A 24,106-nucleotide genomic window follows, 5' to 3' on the forward strand; every position below is an offset into this window, starting at 1 on the left:
ATGCAGAGTTGTAGAGAAGGCACAATTTTTTACCAGTGGGAGATGAAAGATAATGGAACGATTTACCAAACATTATGGTAGATTCCCATCACAGGCAATTGCTAAGATATGCCCAGATATGTTATTGGTTTTCCAGGGTTTTTTGTTTTGTTTTGTTGTGTGGGCTTTTGTTTGGTTGGTTTTGTATTGTTTTGTTTTTCCTTAGGAAGTATGATCTAATTTAAGCATGAATTAATTCCAATTTAGCTGATAGCCTTCGTTATGCAAGATCCTAAAGTCACAATGGTTCCTTTAAGCCTTATAACATACAAATCTGTAACTTTATGTCTGTAAGTTAGAAGTCTTCATAGCTTTGCTCCAGAAGGAGCATGGCAGGACACAATGAAGTAACTGGGGAAGAAGAAACCTTCACAATGCTCACAAACCAGGTGTAGGACTATGTTTTCTCAAAGCCTTACAGGCTGCTGTATCAGCCTGCCTCCTGGCCTCCCACTCCTGGAGGCTCCCAGACAGTCATAGCCTGAAAATGCTCCTGCATTCAACACACAAAATAAAGCAGGTGGGGAAGAAAGCTGTTCTTTTATATCCTGTGTTTTTAATTGAAGGGATTATAAAACACTTTGGGCATGCTGAGGAATCATGACTTTGTTCCTAAATAAAAAGCTGTAGCTATTTTTTTTTTAATCCCTGTTCCTCCTCCTCCAACAGTGGTTATTATATGCATACATTTGCAGTGTAATGGAATCAGTATCATCTCTGTGTATTATTACTGTTGCAATCCCTTAACACGCTGTTCCTTCCATCCCACATGAATCTGGTAATTACTGCTGAGGCATGCCATGCGTACACTTTCCCTTCCCAGGCAGCATCAGCAGTTACCACAAACACATTTCCCATGTACTAGTAAACACAGGCAAGTGTAATGCTGTATGCTGCCCCACAAGCCAGTTCCAGGACATGGTCCTTGCTCACCAGAAAGCTGCACAGCACTGAAACTCAGACATGTACACTGTCAGATGAGACAAAAATGCAGTGGACTTCCTTCTGCCTTCAGCTTTTGCTGTGTGTTGGAGCGAGCCCTGAGAATGCTGGAAATGCTGTGCAGGGCTGTGCGGGTGAGATGAGTTAAGGCAGGTTACAGGAACATGTGTGTGCCTGTGTGTGTGTGACCACGTGGGCAAGTGTGTGCATCAATGTGCTCCCTTCTATAAAATACAACAGAATAAATCTGGGCCTACTTTTGCCTTCTCCTTTTAGGCTTGTGCCCCTTCCCTGTGTTACAAAGACCTGAAAATAAGATTTTGTATGTTCTGTAACTAGTCCAATTTTGCTCTCCAAACACCAGATTCTAACGCTTAAAGAGAAATCAAATGTAAAACAAGCAAAAAATCTTGCAGCAAAATAATCTGGCTGCTGATGTATTAGTGTTGTGAAACTCCAGATCTGCTTCAGAGATCTCCCCTGATCTTAGCCAATTTTGCTCTGAATTCAGCTGGATAAACAGCATTTGAATGGAGCAGCTCTGATCACGTATCGAAATCCCAATCTTGTTGAAATTCACACAGCACCACCCCAACAGCGTGCTCCAGAGCAGCAATGCTCCTGCTTTTTCCACAACCTCACCAATTTTTAAGTAGGGAAGTTTCAGCTGCTCCAATCCTGAGCACAAACTCCAGGACTTTCTTGCCCAGCAGCACTGCAAAGGCATCTGTGCTGGCTGCTGCAGGATGCCACCTTTCCTGACACCAAGCTCCCCCCCAGAACAGACAATACATCTCTGCTGCTCCTAAGTGTGGGCTCTGATACTTAATGGTCAAAGCCTAACACAAAATGACAGCACCAATCGTGCCAAGTCCAGCAGTCTTTTGGCAGCAAACCTCTACGTTCTGGAGACTCGCTGCTTCTAGCTCCCTATAAAAATCCTACAATAATGCCCCCTGCCATATTAGCACTTTAAAAATTCATTGTGGATTGTCTATTTTGTATTTTTTTCCCTGGTGTGAACCCAAAGTTTTACCTTCTAGATAAAGAGCAGCCATCCTTTCCTATCAAATGCCTCTGTGCCCAGGGCATGGTGCTTAAGCGAAGTCACAATAACCCACATCCAACATCTTGTTCTTTCTACCTGCGGCCAAATTTTATACCATAACATCTCAATTTGGCCGCGGGACGGGTCTAGGCACTGTGACGGGTCACGCTGGATGTGGTCTCAGCTGCTCAGCGCCCGGCTGAGCTTTCTGGAGCGCGCAGGGCTGCGGGCACCCGCCGGCCGCAAGGTGTTGAACTTCCCCGGACGCGGGGAAACGTCACGGCGCCGGACAGGGCTCGGCGCGGCGATTTGGGGATGCCAGGAGCGGGGAGAAGTGCCGATGCCGGAGCCGGCTTTTGCAGCACCCCTGCTCGGAGAGCCAGGTTGCGTGCGGCGTGTGCGTGTGCGGTGAGCGCCAGCTGGCCGGCCGGCTCGTGCCAACGCGGCTCCTTGCCTCGCTCTTCTGAAAGCGCGGATTTTTAGGGACCCGGAGCCCCAAATCCTCCGGACCCAGGTACCTCCGCTCGTCACCTCCTTCCTTTCCCTGGCTGCCAGTCCCCGCGCTGTCCTGCCGCTGCTGTCGGAGCGCTCCGGCGGGGCTGGGCTGGGGATGGGGGTGCAGGGGGGGGCCCGGGGGTGGTGTTGGGGAGGGGGGGGCTGGAAGAAACGTGTCCCCCCCGCCCCCGGCGTGACGTCAGCGCGGCTCCGTGCGGGGCAGCCGGCAAAAGCCCCGCGCCGCGCCGCGCCCCGCGCACACCGCCCCGCTCCCGCAGCGCCGCCGCCGCTCCGAGCCCCCTGCCCTGCCCGGCACGGCACAGCTCGGCTCCGCTCCACGCCGAGCCACGGCACGGCACCGCCTCGCCGGGCTCCTCCCGAGGCGTGAGGCGGGCGATGCCTCTCGCCGCCGGGCGCCTGGCTCCCGGGGCGCGGCGGCGCTCGGCGGCTGCCCCTGCTGCAGCCCCTCCAGCCCCTGCTGCCCCTACATCCCCTGCAGCCCCCTCGGGCGCCCCGAGAGCAGGTAGGTGGGAGCGGGGGGATGCTGCGGGGTGCGGGGAGCCGCGAAGGGTTCGGCTCGGAGGAGCCCTGCTGCCGGCAAGGGGGTAGGGATGTTTTTTTTTCTGCCTCCCCCGGTTGAAAACAGCGGTAGCGGCACGGAGCTGGGGAGCGGGGGCTGCCCCGGACCGCTCTGCTGGCGGCAGCCCCCGGGGAGGTGGTGGCGGAGGGGCCGGGGGGGGGCGGCAGCGCCGGGATGCCGGTGCCTGGAGCTCCCCGAAGGGCTGCCCCCAGCACAGCTCGGCCGGCACTTCCCCGGGGTGGGGGGGAGGATTTCGGAGTTTGGCAAGTCGCTGCCTTGCCGCCCCCTCCGCCCCCAGCCTGGCGACCTGCTCTGCCCGCCGCTTGCGGTCTCTGCTCCTGGCCGTTTTCATTGGGGGTTTCTTCTTTCTCTCCTCACCTGCCTCAAAAGGTTTGACTGTAGGTACTGAAGCGGGGATCGACGGCGCATAAAGATGCTGAAGGGTGTTTGGTTGCTCAGTTTGTTAACAGTGGCTGGGATCTCGCAGACAGAGAGTCGCAAACCTGCCAAAGACATTTGCAGCAAGAGCCGCTGCCCTTGCGAGGAGAAGGAGAACGTGCTTAATATTAATTGTGAAAACAAAGGATTTACAACCGTCAGCCTCCTGCTGCCGCCGCCGTCCAAGATCTACCAGCTCTTCCTCAACGGGAACGCGCTGACCCGCCTGTTCCCCAATGAGTTTGTCAACTACTCCAATGCCGTGACCCTCCACCTGGGCAACAACGACATGCAGGAGATCCGCACGGGGGCCTTCAGCGGGCTCCGCACCCTCAAGAGGCTGCACCTCAATAACAACAAGCTGGAAGTGTTGAAGGAGGACACGTTCCTGGGCTTGGAGAGCCTGGAGTACCTGCAAGCCGACTACAACTACATCAGTGCCATCGAAGCTGGGGCCTTCAGCAAGCTGAACAAGCTCAAAGTGTTGATTCTCAATGACAACCTCCTGCTGTCCCTGCCCAGCAATGTCTTCCGCTTCGTGCTCCTCACCCACCTGGACCTGCGGGGCAACCGGCTGAAGATGATGCCTTTTGCTGGTGTGCTGGAGCACATTGGAGGCATCATGGAGATCCAGCTCGAAGAAAACCCTTGGAACTGCACCTGCGACTTGCTGCCACTCAAGGCCTGGCTAGACACCATCACTGTCTTCGTGGGTGAGATAGTCTGCGAAACACCTTTCAGGCTGCACGGGAAAGATGTGACCCAGCTCACCAGGCAAGATCTCTGCCCGAGGAAAAGCTCCAGTGATTCAAACCAGAAGGAAAAACACCCTGTCCTCTCAGACCCACATATCTCAAGGCTACTGCCCACAGCTAACTCTGCCATCAATCCCACCAGAGCCCCAAAAGCCAGCCGCCCCCCCAAAACCAGGAACCGCCCCACACCCCGTGTCACTGTGTCAAAAGACAGACAAATATTTGGGCCTATCATGGTTTACCAGACAAAGTCTCCTGTGCCCATCACCTGCCCAGCTGGCTGCATCTGTACTTCACAGAGCTCAGACAACGGCCTAAATGTGAACTGCCAAGAGAAAAAGATAAGTAACATCTCTGATCTCCACCCTAAGCCAACCAGTCCAAAGAAACTTTACCTTACCAGTAACTATCTACAAGTCATTTATAGAACCGATCTTGTAGAGTACAGCTCTCTGGATTTGTTACATCTAGGAAACAACAGAATTGCAGCGATACAAGAAGGTGCCTTTACAAACCTCACAAGTTTACGTAGACTTTATCTTAATGGCAACTACCTTGAGATTCTGTACCCTTCTATGTTTGAAGGGCTACAGAGCCTGCAATATCTCTACCTAGAGTACAATGTCATTAAGGAGATCCTGCCACGTACCTTTGATGCTCTGAGTAATCTTCATCTGTTATTCCTCAACAACAACCTGCTCAGATCCTTGCCCGACAACGTCTTTGGCGGCACTTCCCTCACCAGACTCAACCTCAGAAACAACCATTTCTCACACCTGCCAGTGAGAGGAGTCCTAGACCAGCTCTCGGCTCTAATTCAGATTGACCTCCAGGAGAACCCTTGGGACTGCACGTGTGACATTCTGGGGCTGAGGAACTGGATAGAGCAAGTCACTGACCAGAACAACCACCAGTCAAATCCCCCCGTTGTTATCAACGAAGTCATCTGCGAGTCTCCCACCAAGCACTCTGGAGAGCATCTGAAATTCCTGAGCAAAGAAGCCATCTGCCCAGAGAACCCCAACTTGTCAGACTCTTCTCTCCTGCCCATGAATCAGAACACAGATACCCCCCAGCTCCTCGGTGTCTCACCCAGCTCCTATCCGGAAATACACACGGAAGTTCCACTGTCTGTCTTAATTCTAGGCTTGCTGGTTGTGTTTATTTTGTCAGTCTGTTTTGGGGCAGGCCTGTTTGTCTTTGTCCTTAAGCGCCGGAAGGGGGTGCAAAGCATGCCCAGCAGCGCCAACAACTTAGATATAAGTTCATTTCAGCTCCAGTACGGGTCCTACAACACTGAGACCCATGACAAAACTGAAGGACATGTTTATAACTACATTCCCCCTCCCGTTGGACAGATGTGCCAAAACCCAATCTACATGCAAAAGGAAGGGGATCCAGTTGCCTATTACAGGAATCTCCATGAGTTTAGCTATAGCAACCTAGACCACAAAAAGGAAGATCCCACCAGTCTTGCATTTACAATCAGTGCAGCTGAGTTACTGGAAAAGCAGTCCTCACCTCGGGAACCAGAGCTGCTGTATCAAAATATTGCAGAAAGGGTCAAGGAACTCCCCACCGGAGGATTAGTTCATTATAACTTTTGCACCTTACCCAAAAGGCAGTTTGCCCCTTCATATGAATCAAGACGCCAAAACCAAGACAGGATAAATAAAACTGTTTTATATGGAACTCCCAGGAAATATTTTGCAGAACAATCTAAACCCGAGCATCCTTTACTCCAAGGGAAGCTACAAACAGAACCAGACTACCTCGAAGTTCTGGAAAAACAAACTGCAATCAGTCAGCTGTAAGGGGGGAGGTGGGAGGCAAAGGAAAATTTTTAAATGAGCTCAGCATCAAATTTGATTGATTCTGAGCTCAGTGCTGATGTCATCTGTCGCATTCCCAATGTTTTCACTTTTTAAATTAGAGAGGGAGTAAGAGAGAGAAATGGAACCCTTACAGCATAGCAGGGATATGGTGTTGCTTTTGCAACGCTCCCTTTAAGTTATTTCTATATCTCTCTCCTTTGACCCCTCTGTAGGAACTGCCACTGCAAATGTACGTTTCTGTAATAAATCTTGCGTAATTCTTTTTCAGTTGGAAGGAAATGAGGAAGGGGGTCTTTGGGTTTTTCTGTTGTTTTGTTTGTTTGTTTGTTTTTTCTTTTCATTTCAAAGCGGAAACTTAATGTATTCTGTAGAAGATCTCCAAAGATCTTTTTTTTTTTCTGGACTATGACTTTCTTTTGTAAATAATAATATACAGTACTGCTGTTTCAATTACCAAGTATAGCCACTGGGCGTCACTTTTTTGTGTTAAAGTGCCTTTGCACTTTAAGTACATTATTACTTAATTGTTGCTCTTAGCTTTGATAAATTGAACCTATTTTAATGTGTTGTATTTTTGAAATTAAAAAAAAATATGTAAAATAGACCTATATGTCAGCTGCATTAAATCAGAAGGTTTGATTTGTAGGAAAGCTGCCCATCTTTAAATGAATCTAGTTCTAGGACCTTACAAACTGAACTGTAATTTATTGGGGTATTTTTTTTTTCCCTCTGGGTTTGTTCAGAGTGATTCACTGAAATCAACTGAGGGTTTAGCAATGGACTAGAGGTTATCAAATGCCTCAGCTGGGAGTAACAGCTCATTAATAAAAAACGTTTAACACAATATCATAGTGAACTGAACAATTAATGTCCTTAATTCATTGCATTACAGTTCTAACATGGTAATGTTCAGTGGTTTAAGATTATTTTCGTACTTGAGAGAATATTACTCACAGTATTTTATCCATTAAATTGGGTATTTCAGTACATTTTATGACAGTATTTATATCTATAACTTTTTTTTGGACTGAAATTAACATGTCCTTTTCCTGCTAGATACAGCAACTTTTTTTTACAAGCAGGGACACCAGCAGGGGTCATCCCACGCCTCATTACTTTTGTTAACAGGCAAATGAACCAACGCCAAAAGTAAAATTTGAACCAAGGTCTTTTCAAGTCCTCCAAATGAAGGTAGCAGAGATCAGAATGTGCATCATACTAACTTTCAGTAGCCTGAGCTATGTCAAGTTCTCTCTCTGTAAAGCAACAGTAATAGTGCAGTGATTCTAATCTACTAGAGGAAACTTTCTATTAAGTCCATTATCTTAAATTTTGTCAAATGTTGTCAGCTAACTGAATTCACTCAAGATGAGTTTTCGTACGCCCATCAGTGAACATACGTAATATGTATTCTCCTTTCCCATTAACTTAGGCCTGTTTTACTTCAAGATTTACCTTATCAACTTCAATTTGCATTTCCTTCCTGGAGAATATTGAAACCATTTTTATTAACAAGTCAAACTTTATTGAGCCTTATTAGCTTCTAAATAATTTTTAGATGCAAACATTATTGTGTGATTTAAACAAACAGCCCTTATTTACAACAAAACCAGTTTTGTTTTGTCTATTGTAAATCCTTATGCAACTGGGATGGTGATCTGCATATAAAGTAGGCCAGGCTTTTCAATTCCTTATTAAAGCAATTGATGGAGTCTGAAAGAAGCACACTGTTTCCTTTTCATAAATAGGTTACTGCACATAATAATCCTTTATTATCATGCAGAGATTGAAGTGGCCTCTGCTGACTGATTTTTAGAGCTTTACTATAGTTAGTAATACAGTATCTACAACTCTGAGAAATTTTCAGCAATAGCATTTGAGCTATAAATGACTACAATCAATGTTGTTCTAATCAAGACTTTGGCAATAGGAAGTCACTTTATATTTTAGAGCTAAAGGGACTTTTGCATGTGTATTGCCAGATATCTGAGTCATTCAGTAAACTGTCTTCTAATGATTGATGTGACATCTGAGTACACTACTATGCTAACATGTCGATTCTTTATGTTTTGAGTCCATAGCATCTATGGCTGTTCATTAGATCAGGTTTAAAACTGGAGTGCCACAATGAACTACTGAAGAATCAGTCTTCAAAATGGTCTCACTTCAAGAAGGAGGCGAAATGGTATCACTTTAGTTGAACTTGGAACATTTGACCGGAATAGCATCCATCTTTGAGTGAGGTATTTGTCTGAAATCTTCCAGTAGTGACTGTCCTATTATTGCTCCTTTTCCTGGGTGCTTAAAAGCGTTTATTGCTGAAACCGTAAGAAAAGTATAAGGCTTATTTTAAAGTTATTAACTCTTTCCAAGCTTGATTTTAGTATTGTCTGCAAAACTAGTACTGTGTTATATACGGCACTCTAGCAGCTAGGATATTATCTATTATTGTCTAGCAAACCAGAATGAATTACATCTTTTTTTCTCAGAAAAATGCTATTTTTTCCTACAAAAAATGTTTTTCAATTGTAAAGTGTTCACAAACAACAGACAGAGGTATTGGATTCTTTTAGTGACTCTCTCTTATTTACTTTTACTGTTTGAGTCTCAGGCTGTCTTTCATGCTTTCTTTGGTAGCATAGCAATATTTTAGAGGTTGCTGTTGCTTTACATTTCCTTAGCTTTCTTAGTGGAATTTATTTAGTGACTGGATTTTGGTTTGCATCACCAGTACCAACTTAAAAATCATTATAGCTGTGGATCTTTTATGTTTGTTTTTATACCCTCCAGCCGACATCTATTAAACAATTCTTTTCATAGTGTGTATAGGTGAGAGAGATTTTTTTTTTTTCAGTTACACTTAAAGAGATTTGTTTAACAGGGAAAGTGTGTCGGCAGCTTCAGTGTAGAAGCTCTCTACATTTCTTTAGCTGTGCAGCCCTGGAAGCCACTGCTTGTTAGGGGAATGCTGTTTGCCTGAGTAATGGCTTGATAATGAGTCTGAAAAAAAAATTCCTTCAGAGATTCAAGATTTAAGCTGTCAACATTATGTAAAACCAGGTTAGTGAAATTTATTTTTTTTTTTTCCCCAGGAAAATGGGATGCAGATATTTTTTTGTTCCTAATTTTTCATTTGTGAGAGTAGATATAATGACCTTTACAGAACAACAGTACAGACAGAAACAGTATTAAAAATATACAGTTATCTCCAGTGCAGATAAGGGACAGTACACTTCCAATGCATTAATTTGTTTTGGGGAAGGTTGTTTTTCTGTGTAGGCATGGAGTTTGGCAAAATATGATCTTAGAAACTGGATTTCAATACATAACTTAAACAGCAAAATGGGGAGAGATGCTAACCTTACAGTACCTGTGCCCAAATTGCCCTGTGTTTCCTAGGCAGACATCTGTCTCCTCAGACAAATCTGTGGTTTTGCTAGTAGTAGAGCACAGCTGGAGGATGACACATTAATTCTGACAAAACAAATGCTGCTTTTTGCAAAAGGGTCTGCATTTTCTACGTTTTCTCAAGTCTGCTGCAGAGCCACTCCAAATGCCCCTTGGTAGTTCTCTTTTTATCAGTCTCCCTCTTCCATCAGATTTCATCCTCTCAAGTTCCAGCATTTGCTTAGTTCTTACCTCACCTCCAATTTCTGTACTTCCCAAGCCCTCACTGTGTAGTGTTCCTACCTCTCCCCTCAAATCTGTCCCCCTGGGCTCTTTCCTTTTCTTCCTCAGCTAGCTGTAGAGGACCTACTTCAGTGTTGAAGGAAATGAATATCCCTGCTCTGCTGAGAGCTCAGCACTTATGTCTTCCCTTAGATATTAAAATTAAAGACTAAAACTCATTGTGGGTCTCTAGAGTCACTAGCAAAAAACAGGCCACACAAAGGTAACTTCTTCCATCCCAAAATACATGGCATGAACTAAGTTCCAGATATGCCTGCTTTTTTCCTGTAACTGTAGAGAGCATACCTGATGAGCACTGGTTAGGTAGCTAATTCCTTCATAGCTGCAGTAAGCCCAGACTGATCATTTTCTACCATTTCCATGTACAACATTTGTGCTCTGCTGGTTATCTGCCAGTCTTTACCCTAAGATATTTCCATTCTGTCTATGAGAAAAATGTTCCCAGTGTAGCTTATAGACTGTGCCAGTCAAAGGCACTGACTTTTTGCAACACATTCTTGTGCTGATAGAGAACTATACAATAGGGTTTGTTTGTTTGTTTGTTTTTTCTTCCCATCAACAGTTGAATGTCTAAAATGAAAATCAAACTTAAGAAAAGTTAGAAGCTGTAATTAGTAATGTCAAGATAAGGGTACCAGCAAGTTAAATTGCCTAAATAAAAGTCTTCTTATATAGGAATACAAATGCCATAATTTTAAACTGCTCATGAGTGAAATGAGATACTGGAAATGTTAATGAAACTTCTTACAGGCTAATCACTGATACAGTTTGTGATTTTTCATATTACTGTTGTTGCAGACAGTAAATGTAATTTAATAGAGAAAATAAACTGTTTCCCAGAGTTCCCTCCCCAAACTGTACAATAGATAAATTAACTAACCAACAGATAAATTAACTTATGCAGATGATGTGACATTTCTTGTAATTTTCCCTTCATTTTTTCAAAGTATTCTGTAGGAGACATACAGAAGTTATTCTTTTGTAAGAGGATCATTAAGTCTGTTTGGATTATTGATCTCATAGCTTTTCTGGGCACAAGGCCAATCATTTTGACTAAGGTTTTTAATCCTAGCTAATGAGGGAGGTGGATTAATGAGAAGTTTTTGTTGTTTCTTCTTGTTGGAGGGTTGGTTGGATTTTTTGAAACCATAGATTGACGTGTTTATGAATACAGATGAATAGATTGTTTTGAATGAAAGAAATGTTGGAGCCGCAATTGGAGATGCAATCATTCTAAAGACCAAACAGACTCAAGTGAGAGCGAAGTCTGAAAAACAAGACATCAAAAGTCAGTTTTCTTCCTGAGATCATAAACACGAAGGGCCCCCATTTGAGTACAGCATCAGCTTTTGTTGCATAATATTAGAGATTTAGAGGGATGAAATTAGGTGCCAGATGCACCTCCTTTATCTCTAAAGATGTTCAGGTACTAAAGTGTTTAGAATCTGGTTCTCATCTCTACTTGTTACCCTATTTATGCATGCATCTAAGTTACCACTGGTTACACATTGTGCTTGAAAAAGTAATCAGTGGGAAGTTTGGAAGAGTAAAACTAGTTGCAATATTGCCAAATCTTTTTTTATCTATATTTTTTTTAAAATACAGTGAATTAACTATCTGTGTTAATAATGTCGTTTATTATTATTTCTAAGGACATTTGCAAAAACTGACATTTCAGCTGTTCAAATCAATATATATGGCTAGTTAGAAAAAAAGCAACACACAACTTGTTGCTGATTTTAAAATGGAAGCTAGCACTACCATTTAGAAATTCAGAGAACTTGTGTTAGTATTTGCAGTGTAACAGCAATTGCACCAACAACACGTGTCTGCAATAGGACGTCAGGGTTCTTTATGGTGACAGAACAAGTATAGATTTGCGTCTTAGCAACACAGATTTCTTGTATCTTCTTTTCTCACCCTCCACATGAATTGCTCCCGAGAGCCAGAAGTGTTAGGCACCAATTATCTTCTGTGTAGGAGGCAATACAGCCATTTTAAGAATGCTGTCTGCATTGGAAAAGGCACAGCTAATGTATATAGAAACCTGTTGCAGTTATCTCCTCTTGAGATAAGAGCTATTTCCATACAAAAGCTTAGAAAAAAATCCCCTTGGAATCGCTGATAATATGATAGAGTGTATTTTAAGACTTCCTTTCCTTTCCTTTTATTTTTTTTTTTTCTTTTTCTGAGAGGCAGAGGAGTTGGAGTTGAGGCAGATTTTTCCCATGTTATAAACTTTTTTCATATCTCTAAGTATTTGTTACTGACTTGCTCCATGTGAGTGTCTTACTTGGACGGCTAAAATCCAAAGGAAAAACTGAGAACTGTGCAAAGGCAGTAACTACATAAATTCTGTTCTAATCACAAAAGAACAAACAATATAATACCGAAGTGAGATTGTCACAGGCTTTTAAAGGTTTTAGGCTACAATGCAATCTGAGCGATTCAGGTGTAAATGCAGAGTACCTTTGTTCACTTTACACTTGAGTGGCCTCAAGTGGAGTCCCCCGGGATTGGCATCAGTGACAAGAATCTCACCTACTACAGGCAGTCACTTAAGTGGGAGCGGGAGAAGAGAGAGAAAACCACTTTTCTTCTTGCACCATCATGTTACATGCCATCTGTGAGTTTTCCAGACTGTCATTCACACAAATCTGAAGTCAGCATACTCCCAGTTTATGCCTAGTATCAGATTTTTAGTAGTTCGAGTACTCCAAGATGTGACCTTCTGGCTTACAGTGTGGCCAACATCTTAACTGCCATCACCTAACCGGCTCCTGGGAGCATGAGGTTTTGTTTGGAAGCTCAAGTTTATCATCAAGTTTATATCTCTGCTAAATCTTAAAACTTGAGTATTTCTTACTGTATTCTCACTATGCAGGACAAGTGGAATATTTTCTTCTAAGTCTGTTTTTCTTTATTTTCTTTCACAAGAAGGCATGTTCCTCAGTACCAAGGCAGCTGGGACTTGAGCCACTCAGAAGAGTTTCAGAAACTCAGTGATCCACTCAAGTGAGCAAAGCTTTACATAAGCTTTACTGCTCTCATCACATCTGCTGTGCTATGCTAAACTCTTCAGAAGTATTCCAACTTGAAACATATACACACTAATAAATATCTATGGAAAACCTTAAAATATCCAGCTAACATGCTTGCTCACAATAGGAAAAAAAAAAAAAAAAAAAAAAAAGAGGGGGTGAGAGGTCAGGGAAAGCCTTTCAGATTTTCTGTGCTTTTTCCAAAGGTTTCAGAGGGTCTTATTATGTTTATTCGTAAATCAGAAGGAAATCTAACAGCACTGTTTTGTGGTTGCATAGGTTGTTTTTATGCAAGAAGGGCGTGCAGAGGCGAGTAAAGATTTTAAAAGGAAACTACCACAAAGCTGCAAACTTAAGCACTGATGATTCAAACAGGTTCATGCAAATGCCTATATTTGTGGAACTTCTGAAGGGAAACTGTAAACACATTTGCTAATGGCTGAGGGAACTGGACAGACAATTCTCTTGGACAGCTGAGAAATCCCAGCCTTAAAGTTGTACCAGATTTACTGCAACTCAGACAAAAGCATGGCTCATGTGAATAGACAATAATAGGAGGGGGGGAACGTGTAATGCTCTAATTCACACTTTAATTAGCAGTGTAGTTTTCAATTTGTGTTTTCTCAGACCATATTTACCATCCTGTCTAACTCATAAGCCACTTACCAGAACTGAGTGGCTAATTCTTATTTATTTATGTGGCCTCCTTTTCCATAATGCAATGTTTACAAATTTCTTAGCTGGTGACTTATGTTTGCCATGACTTCTTGTTGTTCTCCACATAATGTGTGGGAATAATTTCCTTGTTGTAGAGTCTAACAGACAATTCATAGTGAATGCCTAAAATTGAGCTACTGTGGACTGTTTTCATCCTATTGTATTTATTTATTTTCTCTAGATAGGCAAGCAGTGGGCCTACTCCCTGGCTGAGAATTTAGAAATGAATGCTCTCCTTCTAGTTCTGCCAGTGACCTTGAACAAGGCATACCTGTGTCCCCATGCTTTAATTTCTGCATCATTAAATGAGTAGGATACTTCTTGCCTTCATCTAGTGAGATTTACTGATGAATGCTCAGTGTAATAGTTTTTCAAAGCCAGTGCTTATGGCTTTGTAGCTTCATCCAAATACAGTAATACCCTACTGCTTTTCTTCAGCATATGTTATTCTTATCTAAGAATGTGATGTATGCATTTCAGATTTAGTCTGGTTTTCTGTTTTTGCAGTTAAAAAGAGACCATGAACATTACTTTTTACAGGAAAAAGAGATGACATACATGGAATGAAATGAAAAAAAAAAAAAAGCTACAGTTTGTTTTTAAGCTTTCGAAAATGCACAGTACCCAATCTCCTAAATTTTCCCACAGATAACGTGAGCTGAATCACATTATCTGTGTTTCTGCTCAATAGCATCCTTTCAGCAATAGTTCTTAACATACCATTTATTTTTGATTCACTTTTTTTTTCTACATGAAATCAGTTTGGCTACTGCAGACATTTTTTACGCTAGCAAGTGAGCCAAAAGAGGCTCTGAATGGCAGACAGCTGCTGAAATAAGAACTTGGCACTCTGGGGAAAGAAAGAAATTCATTCAACTTTCTTTTTATCTCTCTTCCCTGTAGTCTGTAACCTCTCCTTTTTTGTATCCCATAGTTATTGTAATAATTGCACTTTGAATGTAGGATGATGGAATATTTTCAATATTAGAGCCCAGCTACAGACTAAAAAACCCATCTGCTTGTGTTGGGCTCTCCAGCAGGAAAGAGTACCATTTTCCATAGACGGTCATCCATAACATATGTGGACAAGTCATGCATAGCAATCTGAGGATGCTTCCACACAACAGAGAGCTGATTTATAAATCTGTGACTAGGTACTACTAGAATCTGTGGCATTATATCCATTCAATGCAATGGTGTAACAATTTCAGCCTCATCTTTAAGTTGACTTTTGATTAAGTTATTAAGTTAAACTTCATTTACTGGCTAGAAATGTTACTCAGGTTTAGGTTTAGATTGTGTGACCATCCAAATTTTAGGCTGGTAAAACTAAGGCTCTCACTTCTCTTGCTTATTGTTGAAATGGGACATGCGAGCACACTGGGACAATTAAGAACAATGTTCTTAATGGGACAATTAAGAACAATGGGACTTTGTTCTTAATTTCTACATTTTAAATCACACTGTGGTGTTTTTTTTGGCTGGCCACGATAAGTTCTCTGATCCAATGCAGACTTACAGATAATCGGTAGATGTTTAGAGACCAACTTATTATTTAAATTAGGGTATACAGCTCCTCACCTACTGCAAACAGTGTTTAGCTCCATAAACATCCCTGTAATGGTTTATAAAAGCTGAAGATGAAGCCACTTTATTTTGTAGACCTCTTAACCTAAGCAATCAGCATTTATACTGATAAAGAATCAGCACTGTAAGTAATGCAGTAAGGTGTTCACTTTAATTTCACAATTTTAGAATGAACACAACTTGCCGCTGTTTTGGAATTTTTAGTTAGATCTAAAAAAAAAATCTTTCAAAGTTCACACATAGTTTTTTGGGGGATGCAAACAAATAATTTGTGCTCTAAAACTAGTTGATACATTTAGGCATTTGGTGATTTATGAGAACAATCAGTAGTACAAAATACTGAGATAGATCTGGACAGGATGAGTCTATGGGCAGAGGCCAATGGGCAGAGGCCAATGGGATGAGGTTCAACATGGCTAAGTGCTGGGTCCTGCACTTTGGCCACATCAACCCCATGCAGCGCTACAGGCTTGGGGCAGAGTGACGGGAAAGTTGTGCAGAGAAAAAGGATTGGGGGGTGCTCATTGGTGCTCGCCTGAACATGAGCCAGCAGTGTGCCCAGATGGCCAAGAAAGCCAACGGCATCCTGGCTTGGATCAGGAATAATGTAGCCAGCAGGACCAGGGAGCATTGTCCCTATGCTCAGCTCTGGTGAGGCTGCACCTCGAGTACTGTGTTCAGCTTTGGGCCCCTCACTACAAGAAGGACATTGAGGCCCTCAAATGTGTCCAGAGAAGCCAGTGAAGGCTCGCAAGTCCTGTGAGGAGCGGCTGAGGTAACTGGGGTTGTTTGGTCTGGAGAAGCAGAGGCTCAGGGGAAACCTTGTTGCTCTCTACAACCACCTGAAAGGAAGCTGTGGGGAGATGACAGCAAGCCTCTTCTCACAGATAACCAGCGACAGGACTCGAGGGAATGGCCTCAAGTTGTATGAGGGGAGGTTTAGGATTGAGTATTAGAAGACATTTCTTCTCAGAATGAGCAGTCAGGCTTTGGAACAGGTTGCCCAAGGAGGTGGTAGTCACCATCCCTGGGGTTGTTCAAGGAAAGGTTGGACCTGGCACTTAGGGACATGGTTTAATGGGTGGCATTGGTAGGTCAGCCACTAAATCTTGACGGTCTTTTCCAACCTTAATGTTTCTATGATTCTATGATCTTTGTGTTCTCTATTTGGTACTTACAAACAACTCTACCATACACATTCTGTCCCCTTCAGAGTTTGGACACAACTCCAAACTGTAATCAATGGCAACTGCACTCATAATTGTAAATGTATATTTTTTTATAAAAAAAAAAAAAAAAAAAGGAAAATGAAAAAAAAAAAAACTAGCTGAAGAGTCTTGGGAAATGCACAAAGTCACACTCAGAAAGTCATGTTTCCCAAGGATGGCCACAGCTGTTCCTTCTTTGCAAACAACACATTGTCTTCATCTAACATATATAACCTTATTATCATGTAAATATTTATGCCGTATTGGAATCAGGCTTGCTCTTTTCACAGTAGATAAGCTTTCTGTATTAATACAGATAACAAAAATCCAATTTCTGAAAATGTTCTGTTATTGTTTCATTTATCCTCTGCTTCCTATTAGTGAACAACTTGTAATTACTTGGTCTTATTCAGACTTCCCAGAGGAAGAACTGAAGTCATATTTCCCACACACTGGGATTCGGATCTTCGAAATTCACTTCTTTCTCTTCTTTTTATTTCCTTTAAATAAAGGAATGTACTAGGGAAAAAGACTCAGCCCACTCTGGAATGATACAAGTGCAAGTCAGGAATAATTGAAAATAGTTTTGATCACCCTTTGAAATCCTAGATTAAGCAGTTTTGCTAACACTCAAAGAAATTCACTGGAACCTTTTGATTTATTGCACAATAGGTAGAAAGCTTCTTTTCTTCTTCTTCAGGCTCTTACCCTGCCAATGGATATTTGTTCTGTAAGCAGCACTGACATGAAAAGTCTGAAGTTGTCCACTTTTCTCCCTGTGACCAACATTCCCTTGGTAAACAGAGCACCATGAGGAAAGCAGTGTTAATCCTCTAAGTTTAGCTTTCTGAAAAAGCCACACTGAAAGCTGTGAAAGCTTTGAGCAAAATTAACAAAACTTTGCAAGACTTGCCAGCATCTTGAGACTTCTGACTAACATACCGGAATACTGGCCATTATATGAGATTCCAATTTAATAACACCCATAAGTTTATTCCAAATTAATAATATGAATGTGGAAAGAACATGGTTCTATACCCTTATCTGAAGTAATTCAGTATAGCAATACGGATTGCAATGTTGATTGCAAAGCTGTTTTTCTGATCTGATTAATTTTGTTTATTAATTGTATTAGTTGAATTGATAAATTTAATTTTGCTGCCTCTAGGCTGAAAAGTCAGGCTGGGTCAGGGCCAGGCTGCTTCTGCAAAAGGAAGTAAGGGACAGAAGTGGAACAGCAACAGGGACACAGAAGTACAGCCCTAAAGTGAAGGTTATGGCCACCACGAACGTGAGCATTGTCCTCCTAGGAGGGACCCCTTGTTCACATGTAGAGGAAGGCTCCCCCCCCAGCACAACATGCCATCCCACACCCGCAAGTCAGGTTGTGGTGTGCTTTGGTGTAACCAAAGCAGACAGCATGGATCTGGCCTCTTTGCTTCCCCAGGAACTGCCTGCAGGGCATACACTTTCTGGCAGTTGCTCTGGGCTGGTGCATGCCATCCAAAGCTGTTTACATTTTCTTAAACTTGGCTAATTTGATAGTAAATGAAATAGGCTGGTAGAAATCCTAGGGCTAAGGAATTCATTCTGGAGTGCTCTGTGTTTCAGCTGACAGCACCCACAACTCTCCAGTTATCTCCTCCAGAGGGAATACTAGGAGGCTGCCCCTAACCTCCTAAACTTGTTGAACTAATCTGTCATTATTGTTACATGAAAACTTAAAATATAGGTAAGATGTCTTCAGGTAACAAGGGCATGGAGGAAGATAAACATTAAAATGGTTATATAAGAGGAAGTATTTGGTGTTGGAGGCCAAATAGGAATCCAGTGGTAAAGCTGCTAAAATAAGAACTGGCATCACAGACTACAGTGCCTTGAATGGTATGTGTTGCTGCTCTGCCTGACAACAGGTACAGCTGCCACCAGATAGAGAAAAAAAAAAAAAAAAAAAAAAAAGAAAAAATAACCCACGGATCAGAAGCTTCCTACAGTTTCCAAAGACTATTTTTTTCATCATTACTCATGCTGAGTTGGAGTTCTCCCAGATTTATCCACTGAAATCAGTCACGCTGTTCACAGAGTACATATAAACATGGGAGGCAAAATCTGGCACTGCCTCCTTTCTAAGGGGCCTGACTGGCCAAACAAATGAGACTCCCCCTTTGCTGCTGCATTTGAAGATACTGGTAGGAATCACCGGGTAAAGCTCTAGTGGGTGAGCACACATTATTCTGATTTCAGTTCCAGCCCCTGGGGAGGAAAATCTGTTGTCAGTGCCATGTTATTCACTTAGTATTGTTTCCCATAGGATGGCAAACATTGGGGACCACTTTAAATAATCTACTCTTCCTCCTCTTGTAATAGGCCAACAGGCAAACGCATGGTACTGTATTCCAGTGGGCTTTGTTTCTTCTTCTGTAAATAACATAATGTTCAGAAATCAACCTATTTTAAAACAGAATAACAAAAAAGATAGAAAAGATAGGGAATGCCGTAGAACTAGCCTTTCGTTTCAAGCCTGAGATAATTTTTTATGTGTCCCAAATTTATGAACAGGACCACTTGGAATAGGAGACTTATGATGATGGGACTCCCTGAGGACCTCAAAATTGAAGAACAGATGAGTCCTGTCTTCTTTATTAACTGTCTCTGTCTCCAATTGCTTTCTGATAGCACAGGTGACAGAAAGAATACTGCGCTATCGCTGCCCTTGGAATAAAGTGGGTCACATAGGACCATCAATTTTTAAGTAAAGCTGCTCCCTCAGAATCAGCAGTTAGCTTGTTTTTAAAAACTGTGCACTGATCTAGCCTTTAAATGTCCAGTAAACAAATGACAATCTCTACACCAAGCAGGGCAGTACTGTATTCTCTAGTCCAGTGCAGCAAGAAAATAAGGCTCCAGTGATATTAGGAAAGTGTCCTTTAGCAGATGAACTGTAGGCATTATTACTTCCACAAATCGTTCTCTATAATATTTTATTTATTTATTTATTTGCTGTTTGATTTTGTCATTCATGTGCAATTCATGTCATTTAACTTGTAGCTACCTAAGCATGAGGTGTCTTGTCTAGTTAAATCATCTATGTTCTTTTTATAGTTAACAGCAGAAATCAGCCCTACCACGAGTTGATTCATCTCACCCACATCAGCAAATTGTCATTGTCTGCATGCCATTTATGTCTTTGTGAGTTAGTTAAGACTTCTCCTGAGTTAAATTAAGAAATAAAAGTCCTACTGAACAGGAAATATATGTAACCTCCAAAGCAGTTTTTACTTTCTATTTTCAAGTCATAATTATATGGACCTTCAAATCTTTTCTAGAAACATGTGAATTGTCTGTGCTTTAAGGGTAAGGTGTTGCTCTTTTAAGGAGAAGTCAAGGGACAGAAGAAACCAATCTTCTTTTATATAAAATAATTCTTACGAGTAGGGCATCCAGTTAATGGCATGCAGTTCCCTACACCTCTTTCCTTCATGCCTCAGTCACAAATTCTCAGGGCTCCGTGTGTCCTAAATCTCCTCCACCCACCTCCCTTGAAGACACCTGCCTCAGATAATGCCGCACCACATTCTCTGTGCCCAGACTTCTTCCGTGGTATCTGTTTTTCCAGAACACCTGGTTAATCCCAGAATGCTATAGAGATCCCTGATCCTACAGACAATAGTTTTTTTTTCAGGCGTATGACTCAAGATTTGTAGTCCCTTTAAAACACAAATGCCCTATCCACAAATGAGGTTTTGTAGCAGACAAATTATTCAGTGGCAACACATCAAAATAGCAGGAATATTATATCCTCTCTGTTTATTATAAGCAATGTTTGAATGTATTTACACGAAGGGAAAGATCTAGCATTCTTAAGAGGGGCAGTCTTACACATCTCACATGGACTTGCACATCTCATGTACAGGAGAGGGAGAAAGTCCTCTGGAGTTACTACTGTGGGGGTACTGAAGTGTTTTTGTACTGAATAGATTCCACCGAAAGATCTTCACAGTGATAACTGAGGCAGTGCCAGCCAACCACTGTCTAATGATCTGCTGCCTATCATACCAGTCTCCACTTATAGACAGTGACCTCACTTTGCTATTACTGAGACAAATCACTCCCATCTTTTTACAGGCCTTTTTATAAATGAAAATGCATGGGAGGAAAAAGTAGCATTTTTAAAGGCTTGCTGGTGTCTAAAAGTTGAGCTGAACCACGAACTCTTGGGCAGCCAGTCATAAAATAAATACAGAGGATTTTTAAACTACTACTGCTTCCTTGTTTCTCAAACTCTGAGCAGTTTTCTAAGACATTCCTAAACACCCACTTTACTCCAGAAGTGCTAACAAGAACTATTGAAAATAATGCTCATATGTTGTCACAAATCACATATGCCCAGATAAGTGCCTCAGGTATTAAGGAACACTGATCAGGAAAGGACACACAACCTCCTGTTTCCCTGAGACTGCTGCCCCACCTCATGAGGTGAAACCCAAGTCTCTGAGCAGCTGCAGCCTTTCCAAGACACTCACATGAGGAAAAAGATGGTACTACAGCCACAGCAGTTTGCACTGTATGACTTCTAATCACCCCTTTGTACGAGTCAAGGGAAGATAAACGATCAATTAGCTGAGGACGTCTAGACCACCCCCAAAATAGCCTTGCCTCCATCCACCTCTGACAAGATGTGTAACACAAGGCATAAAACAAAGATTTCCCTTACTGGTCTTTTTAACAGCTCACTCACTGATTCAACACCATTAATCTTTGCTTGGAAGGCCATGGATATTACTTTCTATAGCAAGTAAATAATTTTTTTATTTATTATTATTATTTTTTTTTGTTATTACTTGCTCTCTGTAATAATAAAAATGCTTATTTTACTCCTCTGTTTTATGCTAAGGAGACAGACAATGCAGGCTGCACTCTTGCTTTAGATCAACCCTTGTCTGCCCATACTTCCCTCTTTTTCCTTTTTTTTTTTTTTTTTTTTTTTTTTTAAATAAAACTAAGCCAGCAATAACTACCTCTCTTAATGCATTAATGTTGGCACTCCAGGAAGAACACATGCATGAATCACCTGATCAAATAGGGCAGTTCTTTCCCGACGGCCATTTTACTGGGGCGTCGCCGCCATTTTGCAGTCACTCGCTGAGGCGATCGGCTCGGCGGCAGGCGCGTTCTGAGGGGCAGGAGTTTTCCCGCCTCGCGGGGGCGGCTGACGAGGCTTGGGGGAGCCAGGAGCGCCCCCCTCTGTGGTACAAAGGCGCAGGCAGGGAAAGCAGGGCCCGGCATGTTTGTGTGCGGGGACGGCCTACTTGAAGAAATGGTGTCAGCCTCCCGAACCTGCCAGGCTGCGGTGCAAGCGTGCCCAGCTGGATGAGCTCTTGAAACAGCTGGCTCAGTTGTGAGAGGCGCTCACCAGGCAGCATAACATTAGGAAATCTGAGCAGGAGACTGATAAATGGTATTATACGCTGTCACAGGTCGATCAGCAGCCCTGCCTTAAGTCCAGGCAAGGAATAGGGAAACAAGCTTGCAGCCCAAAACAAGCACATTTGTAAGACTCATAGGACGAGGGAGAGTGGACCCTCATCTCTGATCAGAGACAGAGGAGGAGTCTTCCCTCTGCCCCTGAAGTGTCCCCTGGACAACAGATCAGAGGTTCTAAGGCTCGAGAGGAGACTCTGGGAGAACCAGTACAGATCTCAGAAAGACCGACCACAGGGAACTCAGAAAGGCTGACCAGACAAAGTTGGCCCAGTCTCCCAATGGCATCAAAACCAGTGCCATAAAGAAGGCACAAAGGGTGTTAGTCATTGGAGACTCCTCTCTGAGATGCACTGAGGCTCCCATTTACTGTCCAGACAATCTATCCAGAGAGGTTTGCTGCCTTGTCTGGGGTCCGTATTCATGATACTATGAAGCAGCTAATGAGTCTGGTGGGTCCCAAAGACTACCACCCCTTCCTACTTTTCCAAGTAGGATCAAACGATGTTGTAACAAGGAAACTCCAAAATATCTAAAAGGAATTTATGTTCCTTGAAAAGATGTCGAAGGGATCGGGAGCACAAACAGTGTTCTCCTATGTCCTCCCATTTGGTGACTGGGACCAAGGAAGAAGGAGACAAAGGGGCCGAGTGAATGACTGGCTGAGAGGCTGGTACCGTGCCCAAGGTTTTGGGTTCTATGACCATGGACGTGCTTTTGAGGAAGCGGGCATGCTGACGCCAGATGGGGCACAGCTGTCCAGGTGGGACAAGACTGTTCTGTGCAGTAAGCTGTCTAGACTTACCAGGACGACTTTAAACTACATGCGGTGGGGAAAGGGGATGCACTTCCGAGTGAATAAAGCATACCTGAGAACACTATCACTCTAAGTAGCGGCAAGGAAATACTTGTGAATTATCCCAATGCAGTCAGGAAGAATTATGGGTGATCAACCAGTTGTCCAGCTGAAGTGCCTCTACACCAATGCATGCAGCATGGGAAACAAGCAAGAAGAATTAGGAACTATGGTGCAATTAGACAAATATGAGCTGATTGCTATCATGGAAATGTGGTGGGATGGATCACATAACTGGAATATTGGAATAGAGGGCTACAAACTCTTCAGAACTCTTCTGAAGGAATAGACAGGGAAGGGAGGGAGGAAGGGAGGGAGGGAGGAAGGAAGGGAGGGAGGAAGGGAGGGAGGGAGGGAGGGAGGAATTGGTTATGTAGTAGCCAAGCCTTGCTCCATCATAATTGAAAAGTCATGGCAGCTAGGCTAAGTCTCTGGTGACTGGAAAAAGGGAAGCATCACTCCTATTTCTAAAAAGGATAGAAAGGAGAACCTGGGGAACTACAGATCGGTGAGCCTCACCTCTACACCTGGCAAGATCATGGAAAAGATCCTCCTGGAAGCAATGTTGAGGCACATGCAAGACAAAGAGGTGATCTGAGACAGCATTGCTTCACCAAGGGTAAATCGTGCCTGACCAATCTGGTGGCTTTCTACAATGGAGTGACTGCATCAGTTGAAAAAGGAAGACCGACCAATGTCATCTACATGGACTTCTGCAAGGCCTTTGACACGGACCCACATGACTTCCTGGTCTCCAAGTAGACAGATACAGATTTGATGGGTGGACCATTCAGTGGATAAAGAGCTGGCTTGAAGGTCACACCCAGAGAGTGGTTGTCAATGGCTCTGTGTCCAAGTGGAGGCCAGTGACAAGCGGTGTACCTCAGGGGTCTGTCTTCAGACTGATACTGTTTAATGTCATTATCAACGACATAGACAATGGAATTGAATGCACCCTTAGCAAATTTGTAGATGACACCAAGACAAGTGGTGCAGTTGATACAGCAGAAGGAAGGGATGCCATCCAAACGGACCTGGACAAGCTTAAGAAGTGGGCCTATGTGAACCTAGTGAGGTTCAACAAGTCTAAGTACAGGGTGCTGCACCTGGGCTGGGGCAATCCCAGACATGAATCATAGAATCACAGGATCATTAAGGTTGGAAAAGACCTTCAAGATCATGTGGTCCAACCATCACCCCACTATCAATGTCACCCACTAAACCATGTCCCTAAGCACCAAGTCCAACCTTGAACAACGCCGGGGATGGTGACGCCACCATCTCCTTGGGCAACCCATTCCAATGCCTGACTACTCTTTCTGAGAAGAAATGTCTCCTAATTTCCAACCTAAACCTCCCCTGGGAGAAGAGCTCATTGTGAGCAGCCATGCAGA

At 43.0% G+C, this 24,106-nt stretch overlaps 1 protein-coding gene and 1 long non-coding RNA gene across 3 annotated transcripts in view; one reads left to right on the plus strand and one right to left on the minus strand.

Annotated features, from left to right (window-relative positions):
• LOC311444191 overlaps positions 1–24,106 on the minus strand; it is a 433,978-nt gene that overhangs the window by 95,107 nt on the left and 314,765 nt on the right. The gene's annotated exons all lie outside the window — the stretch shown is intronic.
• On the plus strand, positions 2,410–8,956 carry SLITRK2 (SLIT and NTRK like family member 2). Of its 2 annotated transcripts, none has more exons than XM_084535161.1 (2): positions 2,410–2,543; positions 3,495–8,956. In XM_084535161.1, exon 2 carries the CDS (start codon positions 3,538–3,540, stop codon positions 6,109–6,111), a length of 2,574 nt encoding a protein of 857 aa, XP_084391287.1. In that variant the 5' UTR covers positions 2,410–2,543; positions 3,495–3,537; the 3' UTR covers positions 6,112–8,956. The 2 variants fall into 2 exon arrangements, with proteins under 2 accessions (XP_084391287.1, XP_084391286.1); XM_084535160.1 differs by lacking the exon at positions 2,410–2,543 and adding an exon at positions 2,915–3,047.

Source organism: Aythya ferina (assembly GCF_964211825.1).
Source record: "Aythya ferina genome assembly, chromosome: 13".
NCBI classification, from domain to species: domain Eukaryota; kingdom Metazoa; phylum Chordata; class Aves; order Anseriformes; family Anatidae; genus Aythya; species Aythya ferina.